Raw genomic sequence first — 13996 nt, 5'->3', positions numbered from 1 at the left:
TTGTTGAGCCTTCCCCTTAAGTACGCTCTGAAGCAAAACAGCCCACTTATCCCTCGGCCAGTCCTGACTTGCAGCAACTTTTTCAAAATGTAGAAAGTACCGATCAACATCAGCCTCCTCAAATGGGGGAACCAAGCTAACCTCTTGGGTCGCCCTGAACCCTCCACCTTGGTTCAGCATTTGGCCCCTCTCTAGCGTCATCCTTAACTTCTCCAGCTCAAACTCCCTTTCCTTCTGCTTCTCTCTCTCTTACCGTTCTAGCTGCCTTTTTCTCTCTTCCCATTCTGACTGCCTTACTCTCTCTTCCCGTTCTAACTGCTTCTCTTCTCATTCTAATTGCTTTACTCGGATCTTGTGCACGAGTCTTAATTTTTCCATCTGCAGCTGCACTGCTTCTCCACCAGGTTTGCTCATAGATACCACCTCCAGCTCCCCTTGGGGAAACACACCTTTAGATACATAATGCCCAATGATAGCTCTGTGCATCTCCGCTCTCCTCATTGTCGGCTTCCCCTTAAAAAGATTCAACCATTTGGCAACAGTCGCCAATTCTGATTTCCTGGCATCCTCTAATGCCTCTAAGGTTGGCGCCTTTATAAATTCCTCAGTCTCCATTTCTGCTGTTGCCCTCTTTTTTTTCTTTCGAGAATTTTAACCCAATCAATTTACCCAGTCCCAATTTTAGCATTCAAAATCCCGGATGAGATCCCCACTTATGTTACGTACCCCGTAACTGGGTTGCCAGATTAGCAGAAATGGAAAGCTCGTTGGAGTCTGTTAATACTAGGAACTAAATAAAGTTTTATTAAAGAAATAAGTAATACAGTACACTATTCGCAAGGATATAAATGTAACAGATTAGCAATGATAATACACACATATACACAGAAAGAGGGCAATAGGAATCAACCAAGCTCTATCACAGTCTGGGGGTAAAATGATCGGTCTTAAGTGAAGCAGAGTTCAGTTCAGTTTAGTGCAGTTCGAAGTAATTGCTGTTGTTGTACCGTTGGAGAGAGAGAGAGAGAGAGATTGAGAGATGCAGTTGGTTTCGGGCAGACCTTTTGATGTCTTCTGATCACGCCGTGGTCACTGACTGTGACCCCTCCGTTCGGATACGATCGTTCTTCCGCTGTGAACCCGGCACCCAGGCAAGGGCGGACACACACCCCAGGTTTCCACCGATCGTACCTTTACACCCTGTGAGCCTCTGACCAATTCTCGCGAACCGGTCCTCCAAACTCCCACTGCTCTTTCCAGGGTCTCATGGCGTGTCGTGCCTTAGTGAACCTGCTCTTTTTATCCCCCTGCTGGGGTATCACCTGTCCATCAAACTTCAAACAGAGCAGGTTCAAAGCAAACTGTCTGTCAATATCTGAATTGTGTTTCTTTCTCGTTAATCTCTCTCTTCTCTCTTATTAGCATTTTGAATGTTTCTCCATTGTCTTCCATCATCTCTCTCATTAGCATCATCCGTCCGGTAGCTCTGCTTGGCGTCACACATGACACAGCTAACGGCAGCTGGAATTTCTGGGACATGTAAAGAGGATAAAGAAGCTCAAACATCTTGCAGTGATGGAAAAAAAATGATGGATGACATTCATGAGTTATGTCAGGGGATGGACAGGTAAAAGTTTTGAAGAGCTTATTGGAACTTTTTTGAAGAGCTTATTAAAGACAGATGGAAGGCCATGATCGTCATATGACACGGCACATTATGATGATGAAGAACGAATTGATCCCTGTGAGTAGTATACTAGGGCAGCTTTTCACTATATCTCAGTACATGTGACAACAATAAATCAATTCGATTGCCAGTTCAGCCATCATCTCCACCATCCACTGACCCTAACCCCATCTGGACCGCCCATCCAGTGTCACTCACCCGTTTGTCCCACCTATCCAGTGTCACTCACCCGTCTGTCCCACCTATCCAGTGTCACTCACCCGTCTGTCCCACCCATCCAGTGTCACTCACCCGTCTGTCCCACCCATCCAGTATCACTCACCCGTCTGTCCCACCCATCTAGTGTCACTCACCCGTCCATCCAGTGTCACTCTCCTCATCTGTCCCACCCATCCAGTGTCACTCACCCATCTGGCCCACCCATCCAGTGTCACTCATCCATCTGGCCCACCCATCCACTGACACTCACCCATCTGTCCCACCCATCCAGTGTCACTCTCCCCATCTGTCCCACCCATCCAGTGTCACTCACCCATCTGTCCCGCCCAACCAGTGTCACTCTCCCAATCTGTCCCACCCATCCAGTGTCACTTACCCATCTGTCCCACCCATCCACTAACACTCACCCATCTGTCCCACCCATCCAGTGTCACTCACCCGTCTGTCCCATCCATCCAGTGTCACTCACCCATCCGTCCCGCCCATCCAGTCACTCACTCATCTGTCCATAAGACAAAGGAGCAGAAGTCGGCCATTCGGCCCATTGAGTCTGCTCCGCCATTTTATCATGAGCTGATCCATTCTCCCATTTAGTCCCACTCCCCCGCCTTCTCACCATAACCTTTGATGTCCTGGCTACTCAGATACCTATCAATCTCTGCCTTAAATACACCCAATGACTTGGCCTCCACTGCTGCCCGTGGCAACAAATTCCATAGATTCACCACCCTCTGACCAAAAAAATTTCTTCGCATTTCTGTTCTGAATGGGCGCCCTTCAATCCTTAAGTCATGCCCTCTCGTACTAGACTCCCCCATCATGGGAAACAACTTTACCACATCCCCTCCGTCCATGCCTTTCAACAATTTATGGATGTCCCACCCATCCAGTGTCACTCACCGTTTGTCCCGCCCTTCCACTGTCATTCACCGCCTGCCACGCCCCTCCTCTGTACCTCATTCACGGTTCTCTCCAATCATTTCATTTGCCCAGACCAGGTGGTTCTGATGCGCCGGTGATGTCAGAGGTCGGAGGTCGGGCAAGATGGTGGAGACCGTTGTCGCGCCGCCGGTGCGCCTGGTTTCTTACGGAGGCAACAAGATCAACTACCGCAAGCCTGTCTTTTCGATCGACAGCAAGTGAGCGTCTAGTGCGCTGGTGTCGCGGACTCAAGACGCGATCGGGGAGCGGGAGGTGGGCGCAGGATCTGCCCCGGCGAGTGGCTTGCGCCAGCCACGCGGGAGAATGGGGGAGGGCGGACTGATGGCTGCGTGTCTTCCACATCCAGAAGTGTTGCGCAGAGTGGCTTGTGTAGTGGAAAAGTACTGGCCAGTTTGGGACACATTACCGAACCTATTCATTAGAGCAAGATTTTCGATCAGAACAGATAATGAGACTACTGTACATTATTACTGACATGCACTGAGTATTGGTTATTTGGTAGAGAGCAAAGTGTCCCAATTGTTTTTTTTCAAACTGGCATACTAACCTTATGGGAATAAATACAATCTGCTAGTGGGATATCACAGATGTTTTTCACCATCTGAATTAATGATTTGGCCAAGGGAGAGAATGTCATATTTCCACATTAATGGATGGTACAAAACTAATTAGTTGTAAGTAGGATGGAAGATGTAAATAGACATCGAACGAGTTTGTACAAATGGAATGGGTAAGGACACACGTACAATATCATGTTGAGTTGCCCACTTTGGTTCACAAAACATAAATGATGCAAGATGGTGTAGGGTTGTATTTCAGAGAGACCTGGATAACATTGCTTCAAATCATTGAAGGCCAACACAGGTGCAGCAAGTGATTAGGAAGGCACATAGTATTCAGACAGACATTTATTGTGAAAGAATATGGTACATGAGTAAAGATAGCAACAAACTGTCTACTGAAGGACAGAGTGGGTTAAATAACATCTGGGGTCGGAGTTGTCAATGTTTCAAGTCAAAAGCCTATGTGTTCTGATGCTGCAGGTTCCATCATTTGCTCTTTCTTATATGTACTTGAGTAAATATGTCTTGGTGCAAATATACAGGGCCACAGTGGGACTTCAACTGGAGAATTAGGTCTGGTTTTGGTTTCCTTGTCTGAAAAAAAAGAGGCATTTAATTCCCATTGGGGGAATGTGGCAGAAATTCACTAGACTTGTTTAGCATCATCTCTAAATGTGGGAATGTGACATTTCGTGTCTCCCTCCCTCCCACCGCCATTCTCCCCTTCTCTGTCTTCCTCCTCTGTCCCTTTCTAAATAGGCCCCCCTCCCCGCCACCTGCTAAATCTTTTATACATATGATGAAAGGCTGATGTACAATATTAATCTCTGTGTCACCCCACTGGACGGAGCATGCAAACCTGAGAAATATCAACTTAACGTCACATTTAGTTTTCAACCCAATAACTAATGTTATTTGTCTTGCAAGTTAAGGTTGGAGACATATGGCCTGTATTCTTTAGTGTTCAGAAGAATGAGAGATCTCATTGAAACTGCAAAATTCTCAAGAGTTTGGGCAGGCTTGACGCTGGGAGCTTCTGGTTGAGGAGTCTGGAATCTGGATGCAGTTTCAGAATAAGGGCTGAGATGAGGAGCAATCTCTTTGCTCCAAGTGGTGAATCCATGGAGTTCCTAGGGCTGTAGGTCCTCACTGTGTTGATTCAAAACAAAAATCACCAGATTTTTGGATGTTAAGGAAATTGTGGGATTTGGAGCTACTGCAGGGAAGTGGCTCTCAGGTTGATCTTGATGATTTTCGTGTGTGATTGAGACTGTACCAAGGGCAAAATAACCTCCCAGTGTTTGTACTTCTCTGGTTTTCTTACAAGTTACACGTCCTATGTTTCTTCAGGTGGTTTTGTGTATTCCTTTACTTATGACATGTATTTGATATGTCTATCCTAAGATGAAGACCCTGCCTATTTACCTTGTCTATGCCTCTTATAATTTTATATACTTCCATTAGGTCACCCCTTAAGCCTAGGAAACTTAAGAAAAAACAATCTAAGTCTGTCTGATGGTCTCTAATCTAGACAATCTATCATCCTGGTGAATCTCTTGTGCACCCTTTCCAAAGCCTCTATATCCTTCCTGTGATGCAGCAACTAGAATTGTACAGAAGTGCCCTTTAATTTGAGACTGTGACCACTGGGCTTTGAAACCACTACCTGGGGAAGCATCCCTGTGCATTTCAGGCTGACTTATACAAATGTACCCCACAGGTATGGCATAACTTCATACCCTAAGCTGTACTCTACACCAACCCTACGCTGTAGCCTAACATGCACCTCTCCCAAAATGTAACTACACATCGCGGCGGCGCAGACTGAACAACTGTGATTGGTCCGCTTGGTAGCATCGCATTTCCTCCTAAGCTGCAATAGCTTCCCATTGGGCAACTGAAGGGCAGGGAAGAAACTGGCTGCAATGCTTTCCATAACACTTTACAGACCTCCGAAATGATGGAGGACCCTGTGCTTGACACCAGTTTGTAGTTAGCTGCTACAGCCTGTTGACTTCCACTTGAAGCTAAAACTGGAATGGTGATTGCCAGTCTCTGAGTGTACTTTGCGTACGCTGATGCGAAATAAATGGTTGGAGACAATGAACCCAATCGTCAAATCTACCTGCCGACATCCGAAAATATTTGAGATGCATTTCCTCGTCCACGTCTCTCAGTGGCCGGACAAGCACAGAAAATTCACCCTCCTTCAGTTTCAGTCGCCATCGTTTGAAGTTTGAGTTTCTTCATGTTGAGTTGCAACACAAAGAAACTTAACGCTGTGACATAGAAACCCCACTGCCAACTAGCATTTTGGCAGTGAATTGCAGAGAGACGCAGACACACCAACGCACAAGTATAAATGCTCACAGTGGCGTAGCCCACTTGCGTAGACTACGGCGCAAGCTAGTGTGCACAAATATAAGTCAGCCTTTACTGTCAAGCTGAATTCATACACTTTAATATAATCACCTTTTAGTAAAATGAAGATGGTATTCAGTTAGTGCCATCTTGATTTTAGCATCAAGCTTGTTATACATCAAGCCTGTACAACAAGCTTGTCATTGTAGGACTGAATAGGGTGAACCTGCACTGCACTCCTCAGTCATAGTTACAGCCTCCTGAGCTCCATTGTAGAACCTCTCAGGGTCTTCCTTTGCCTTGCTTGCCAGATGCATCTCATATCCTCTCTTTGTCCTATATTCCTTTTAAGAGTATTCTTAATCCTTTTTTAACCATCAGGGATTCACTTGATCCCAGTTTGCTAAATCCAAAGTTTGCTTCCTTTTATCTCAATCTGTTGTCAACCAAGGTTTGGCCTTCACTGTAACTGTACTGTTCGTGGACTCTTCAGATCACACTCTTAAAAGCCTCCCACTTGCTATTCTGTCTTTGCCCTTCAACCAGGCTCATCTTGTCGACCTCAGCCAGATCCTGCTAATTCCCCCAAAATTATCCCTGCTCCAGTTTAATATTTGTGAACCTGTCTTATCGTTTTCTATCGCTGCCTTAAAACTAATAGAATTATAGTCAGTAGAGATGTAATTTGCTAGAAAGATTACAAGATGTTTGATATTTTTATTTATTAATGAATTTTTCTGACTTATTTCAGTTAACTAATGTAGAATGATAATTGAAGTATAATACAGAGCACTACTATTGCTGAGCTCCTTCCTAGAGCAAACTATTTTTGGCATTAAAATTATCTTGTTCTTCAAAGAAGACATACCAATGATCTCAAAAGTGAGCTGTTTTGGCTGTGGTATAAACTGTACTGGTGATTTAATAGTGGCCCTTTATTAAAGATAGTGATCTGTTTTGTTTAAACTTCAGGTGAATTTGGAACCTACAAGTTTCCCTTCCTGGATGATTAATTCTGAATTCCTGTATCAGATTACAGGTTTTAACCCAAGAACCTGAAACTTCATCAATCCCACAAATAAGCAAATAAACAAACATACACAGACACAGATAATGCCCAACCAATGGAGTTTTTCAACAAATTGTTGCTTCCAGATTCCAGCATCTGCAGTCCCCTTGTCTCTATTCTGACTTGCCTGCTTTGGGCAAACCCCACAAACCCCATCCCATTAACATCAAGCAGGGTGTCCACTATTTTTAATATTTAAGACCTGATCTATTTATCCTCCCATGATCCATTACGTGATTTTCCATTGCTGTCACTTAGCTTCAGATCTGAACTCTGTGCTGTATAATACCTCATTTGTGTGCTTATTGATTCATTTCCTTAACCATTGAACTTATTACCTTCCTACTCATCATTAAGTACTCCCAAGCTCTCTCCTCACCCTATTCCAGCTATTCAGCCTCTTAAGCATTCTTTAGTTCTTTCATTACATTGCTTTCTTCTTTGCAAAACACTGTGTTTTGATGTTGGGTCTGGTATGCAGTTTCTCCTCAAAGACATTTTCTCCCTTACTGTATTGTGCACATTTTGAAAACATTTTCAAAACTGTGTAAAGTTTCAGTGTTGCTCCCTCTTTGGAGCAGTGTGTGCTGATTTCCAATTCAGTACTGCGTATAAGTATAATTCTTTTCTGTATAACATCTTCTGCATCTGTAAACATTTTTGTATTAGACACAGCAGACACTTTGTATTGGTGTATAGTAAGTACCTTTGCCTTTTAAGTTTAGCATTGTAACCACTGGGTAACGTGATACACAATTTTCTGTCCATCTTTATTAAAACGCAAATAAATAGAACTCGCATTTTTCAGTTAATTCCTTTTCCTATTTTTCAAACAAATGTTATATAATATTTTGCAGGTATTTGTTTTGTGCATCAGGAGACCTTGTGAAAGTATATAGCACTACCACAGAGGAATGTATACATGAATTGCAAGGTCATAAGAATCTGGTTACAGGCATACAGCTTAATCCACAAAACCATTTGCAGGTAAGGAAATTCTAACCGGTCATTACAAGAGAACTAATCACAAATGCAACACAGGAAATGCTACAGCCAATGATGAGCTCACTCAAACAGTACCTAACCTGGTGCCCAGCTTTGGCCAGAGTTCAATGAGCACTAAATTTATTTTCTTCCTTTGAACAAATGAAAAGCTATTCACAAATCCTTTGGCAGCATTTGTCAATGCCATGATGCAGTCGCTGTGGTGTCAATTGTCCTTTGGAAAATCCTGGCAATTCTGGACAATGTTCCTCACTGCCAAAATGCCACCTTGGCTGAACAGAGGAGCACTTTTAGTAATAGACTAAGACAACTGCGTTGCTCCAGACAGCTCTATGTGAGGTCACTCTTACCCTTGGCCATTGGAATCTATAAGTAGGGTCAACCTGAAGCCGGGGAAGCAATGACCCCCCCCCCCCCGCCCCGCCACCGTTAGACAGTTTCATGGTAACTTATTTTTTATTCTTTCTACTTCTCTTCCAGCATTTATATCTGTAATGGTACTGTGACACTGTAATTTCCTTTGGGATCAATAAAGTATCTATCTATTAATATGAAGAAAATGGATAAATGGAAAATTATATTTCAGTTCCACCCAATTAATCAGAATGTAATCAAAATAAGTTTTTCTTGAAGTAAATTTTCACCAGTTTGTTTGATTTGTCAGAACATTATTTCTATGATGAAATAACTGATAGATTAATTTTAGACACCTACCTCAAAGATGTTTTTCTTAAACTGCAGTCTTAAAAGTGTTGCAATATAATTTTGTAGGAAGAAACATAGAAAATTTTAAATGGAAAGAGATAAGTAAATGCTGATGGCCATAAGGATCTTTGTATACAGATTCATGACAGAACAAGTAAACGTGCACTTACAGCTAGCAGTTAAGAACGCGCGGGGTATGCATCAGGTTTGCAAGGAGGTGGTGCAGAATGATGCAAGTCTGCTTTCATTTATACACAGATTGGCACGGTCACACTTGACCTACTGGATGCAGTTATGGTCTTTTATCTATGAACAAAATATGTGTCTCTCAGAATCTTTCACCGATCGACTTCCCAGCTCTTTACTTCTCCCCTCCCCTCTCCCTGTTTCACCTATCACCTACCACCTTGTAGTTCTTCCTCCCCTCCCTCCACTTTCTCACTCTGAGCGTCTCAACCTGAAACTTTGACTATTTACTCTTTTCTATAGCAGCTGCTTGAACTGCTGAGTCCCTCGAGCATTTTGCGTGTGTTGCTTGGATTTCCAGTGTCTGCAGGTATTCTCTTGTATGTGTCTCAGGCAGTGCAGCATGTCCTTCGTCAGAAGAGATTTCAGGATGACCTATATTTACAAAAGTTTTAGAAGAATGAGAAGTGATCTCAGTGAGACAAACAAGGTTCTGAGATGTTACATACTGAGAGACTATTTCATCTGACTGCAGTTCTGTGACTATGGGGCATTGTCTGAGGTTAAAGGATTGACCATTTACAACCAAACTGAGTGATTTTCTTCAGAAAGTGAAATACAAGTACTTGGTTATAAGAAAATGCCAGAGATTAACATCACTGAATGACTGTGTATATTCAAGGAGCTAAAAGAGCCAAGGGACATGGAAATGACAAGAGCACAAGATCAGACATGATCTTAAAGACAAAGTAAACTTAAGGGTGTAAGACCCTGCTCGTACTTCATGCTGGCAACAACTCACATATTACTCCGAGAGGAGACATTGTAATTAAGTTTTGGTAGGGGAGCATTCAGGAGATATAAGAGTTAGCTGAGCTAGAGAAAAGGAAAATCCAAAGTCCAAAAGATTAGTTGGAGAAAGGCCAATTTCAATAAGTTTGAAAGAAGGACTGACCCAAGTACTGTAAATTGGAACCAAAATTTGATAGATGAATTTAGTGTTTTCAAAGAAGATAATGACAGGAGGACTTAAAACACTAGCTGGAGTAAGCAGATGAAGTATAGTGCAGAGGTGATGCATTTTGTTTGGAAGAATGTTGAAAGACATTGGAGAGAACATACATTTCTAGAAAGATCGTAGCCTCATAAGGCATAGCAGCATATGCATGGACACATGGTTGAAAGTTGTGGGCAGACTGAGAAAACAGTTCATGAAGCATACACAATTCTGGGCTTTATCAATACAGGCATAATATAAAAGCAGAGAAGTTAAGCTAGCTCTTTATAAAACACTAGTGAAACCACAACTTGAATATTGTTAGGAAGGAAATGAACAGAAATGTTAGAGAAGATCAGGGAAAAGCTTATGGGAATTATTCCTGAATTGAAGGACTAGAGTCGCAATATGGATGGGAAGATTAAGGATTAAAAGACATGAATGTAAAAACAAAGCAAAGAGAATTAAGAAAAAAGTTAAGAGAACTATTTTACACAGGATGTAGTAACTGGAGATATAATGGAGACATGTTCCCTTGTGCCATTCAAGAGGAATTAGACAAGACTGCAAGCCTTTGGTGAAAGGACTGGTTGGTAGAACTGGATAGTTTCTCTGACAGCTGTGTCCTTTGGTGCAGAGTTTGGATATTTTGTTTCATATTGGTAGAAAGAAAGAGGATGTACAAGAGCTTTTGGAAAGCATCAAGTTGGATAAGTCGCCGGGACCGGACAAGATGTACCCCAGGAGGTTGCTGAGCCTCTGACGATGAGTTTTGCATCATCAATGGGACGGGAGAGATTCCGGAGGATTGGAGGGTTGTGGATGTTGTCCCATTATTCAAGAAAGGGAGTAGAGATAGCCCAGGAAATTATAGACCAGTGAGTCTTACTTCAGTGGTTGTTAAGTTGATGGAGAAGATCCTGAGTGGCAGAATTTATGAACATTTGGAGGGGCAAAAATATGATTAGGAATAGTCAGCATGGCTTTGTGAAAGGCAGGTCATGCCTTACGAGCCTGATTGAATTTTTTGAGGATCTGACTAAACACATTGATGATGGTAGAGCAGTAGATGTAGTGTATATGGATTTCAGCAAGGCATTTGACAAGGTATCCCATGCAAGGCTTATTGAGAAAGTAAGGAGGCATGGGATCCAAGGAGAAATTGCTTCATGGGTCCAGAACTGGCTTGCCCGCAGAAAGCAAAGAGTAGTTGTAGACGGGTCATATTCTGCATGGAGGTTGGTCACCAGTGGTGTGCCTCAGGGATCTGTTCTAGGACCCCTACTCTTCGTGATTTTTATAAATGACCTGGATGAAGAAGTGGGGGGATGGGTTAGTAAATTTGCTGATGATACAAAGGTTGGAGGTGTTGTGGATAGTGTGGAGGGCTGTCAGAGGTTACAGCGAGACATTGATAGGATGCAAAACTGGGCTGAGAAGTGGCAGATGGAGTTCAACCCAGGTAAGTGTGAGGTGGTTCATTTTGGTAGGTCAAATATGATGGCAGAATATCATATTAATGGTAAGGCTCTTGGAAGTGTGGAGGATCAGAGGGACCTTGGGGTCCGAGTCCATAGGACACTCAAGCTGCTGCGCAGGTTGACTCTGTGGTTAAGAAAGCATACAGTGCATTGGCCTTAATTAATCGTAGGATTGAGTTTAAGAGCCAAGAGGTAATGTTGCAGCTATATAGGACCCTGGTCAGACCCCACTTGGAGTACTGTGCTCAGTTCTGGTCGTGTCACTATAGGAAGGCTGTGGAAACCATAGAAAAGGTGCAGAGGAGATTTACAAGGATGTTGCCTGGATTCGGCATGAGAATAGTTTGAGTGAACATGGCCTTTTTTCCTTGGAGCGACAGAGGATGAGAGGTGACCTGATACAGGTGTATAAGATGATGAGAGGCATTGATCCCAGGGCTGAAATGGCTAGCACGAGAGGGCACAGTTTTAAGGTGCATGGTAGTAGGTACAGAGGCGATATCAGGGGTAAGTTTTTTACGCACAGAGTGGTGATTGCGTGGAATGGGCTGCAGTGACAGTGGTGGAGGCGAATACGATAGGGTCTTTTCAGAGACTCCTGGACAGGTATGTGGAGCTCAGAAAAATAGAGGGCTATGGGTAACCCTAGGTAATTTCTCAGGTAAAGACATGTTCGGCACAGCTTTGTGGGCCGAAGGGCCTGTATTGTGCTGTAGGTTTTTTATGTTTCTGTGTTTCAAAACGTGACTTTATATCTGCAGTCAAGATGAATCTTGGTGTTATTGTCTTTCTTCTTTCTAGTAGAAAGGATAATGCCTTCAACATTCATACACTAATTAGAATTCCCTCCTGAAAGATGATCTTGTAGGCCCTTTTTCCAGATATTGATGAGATCTTAAATAATGACTGTCATATTTGTATCAAAAGTTTAAGTAGGCATAAGTATTTTGTAAAGATTGTCTTAAGTTTGTAGCTAATTATTTATTTGTTGACAGCTATACTCTGCATCATTGGATGGCACCATCAAACTTTGGGACTTCACTGATGGAATCTTAATAAGAGTAAGTGGTGCAATGTTATGAATCATAGAATGAAGAATCAATTTTATTTATTGACATGCATACTTACTTTTTTTTCTCCCATCCAGACATTTTCAGTGAATGTAAAACTACTTGCGTTATACGCACCTGCTGTTGGTCCAAACACAATCTTTGCTATTATTCCAAGTGTTAAAGGTCAGTGAACAGCATAATCTGAGTTTATTTTGCTAATGTTAAGGAATGATCTTAAATTGGGATGTCTCAGTGAGTCTGAGGTCAGAGTGCAAGAACTCTGAGCTGAGCTAGTTATACTTGCATTTAGCTTCTCAGTCCTTAATTGAACATGGGAATGAAGGTATTTTGGAATTACTGTTAATTTTAGGTGTTTTCAAGTATTTTTTTAAAGATTTAAAAACTGTTAATATAAATGTTCAAATCCCTCTGAAATGCATCTGATCATTGATACCTTATGTGCTATACTTAATGATTGATTTGTAATCTGTATTGTGTAGTGTTTCAGCTGGTGTCCATCAACCTGCCTAAGTCAACTTCCCAAGAAGTTGATGCAAAAGAATTTTCTGTCATTTTGGAGGATGTATGTGAGTCACCAAAATTAACTGCTTTTGGAAGAGAGGTATAACTCTTTGATTTTCCAGCTTGAAAATGTGATTGCTTATGTAATTTAAATTAATTGTCAAAATAGTATATCAATGTTACCAATATTGAAAGCAGTTTGTACTTTGCATCGATCATGATGGTAATCTGGATATGGTAATATTTACATTTCATTGTAATCTGATTTTTATTTGTGGGAGGTGGAAAATTATAACTCGGGTTGCTGCTTTTTTTCCACTGGAGAATCTTGTAAACAAGTTGACAGCAAAAGTAATTTTTTTTCTATTTATAGTTTACTGTGGGTGAACTACAAGACATTTTTTTGGGGTTTGGACTGTTTACTAAGAGCTGAAATTCAGTTGGATTTTATTTCAGCTGGTCTGAATGTAGATGTTTACTGATACACATTGTTCCTTTTTCACAGTTCCTTAGCAAATGATGCAGTCCATACCTGCAGCAGAATAATCTAGTTCATATTGTCAAAAGGTCTATAAAGTGGCAGATATCACTTATGCCACAAAGATCTAAGGCAATATTTTCCAAGAAGGGAGAGTCTAATTTCGGTAGATATCCTGTGGGTAATTACTAAGCAAAAACTCATCTGGGGCAAGCAACTGCTTAAATATTATTGCCAAAAGAGCAGATTAGATGCTTGGTAACCTATGTTAACTGACTTGTCTATGTAGCACAAATCAGGAGTGTGATGAATGCTCTTCATTTCTCTTGTGTTGATGTTACAGCGACAATCCAAAAAAATCACTTTCTCCAGAATAAAGCAATCCTTTTGATTAGACATCTTAAATATTAAATTCCCTCACCACTGAAGAGCAATGACTGCAGCAGGTACCATCTAGAAAACAACAATGTAGCTCTCGCCTACGCTACTGAGACTTGCATCTCCCAGTGTCATAACCTGGGAACACCACTATCTGTTCCCAAGCTGTATCTTGACCTGGAAATGCTTTGCTGTTTTGTCAAAATCAAATGGTCTAAATCCTGAATTTCCTGAACTCCCTATCCAATGACAGTGGGGATACCTTCATCAGAAATACTTCAGAGATTCAAGAAGGCAGCTTGCCACTGCCTTCTCGAAGCCAGTTGGGGATGAGCAGTAAGCGGTTGTTTG

General features: G+C 42.1%; 1 protein-coding gene across 1 annotated transcript in view; it reads left to right on the top strand.

Moving 5' to 3' along the window:
• Positions 1-2909: 2909 nt before the first annotated feature.
• wdr75 (WD repeat domain 75) overlaps positions 2910-13996 on the top strand; it is a 43706-nt gene continuing 32619 nt past the window's right edge. The window contains exons 1-5 of the mRNA XM_063052001.1: positions 2910-3045; positions 7699-7828; positions 12211-12276; positions 12363-12450; positions 12768-12889. Of these exons, the coding sequence (XP_062908071.1) occupies positions 2951-3045; positions 7699-7828; positions 12211-12276; positions 12363-12450; positions 12768-12889 (501 nt within the window). The 5' untranslated portion in view covers positions 2910-2950. The remainder of the gene's footprint in view (positions 3046-7698; positions 7829-12210; positions 12277-12362; positions 12451-12767; positions 12890-13996) is intronic.

This window comes from Mobula hypostoma, chromosome 6 (genome assembly GCF_963921235.1).
Source record: "Mobula hypostoma chromosome 6, sMobHyp1.1, whole genome shotgun sequence".
Taxonomy (NCBI): Eukaryota; Metazoa; Chordata; class Chondrichthyes; order Myliobatiformes; family Myliobatidae; genus Mobula; species Mobula hypostoma.
Note: the sequence above shows the minus strand (reverse complement) of the source record. Positions and strands in the feature narration are given on the sequence as shown.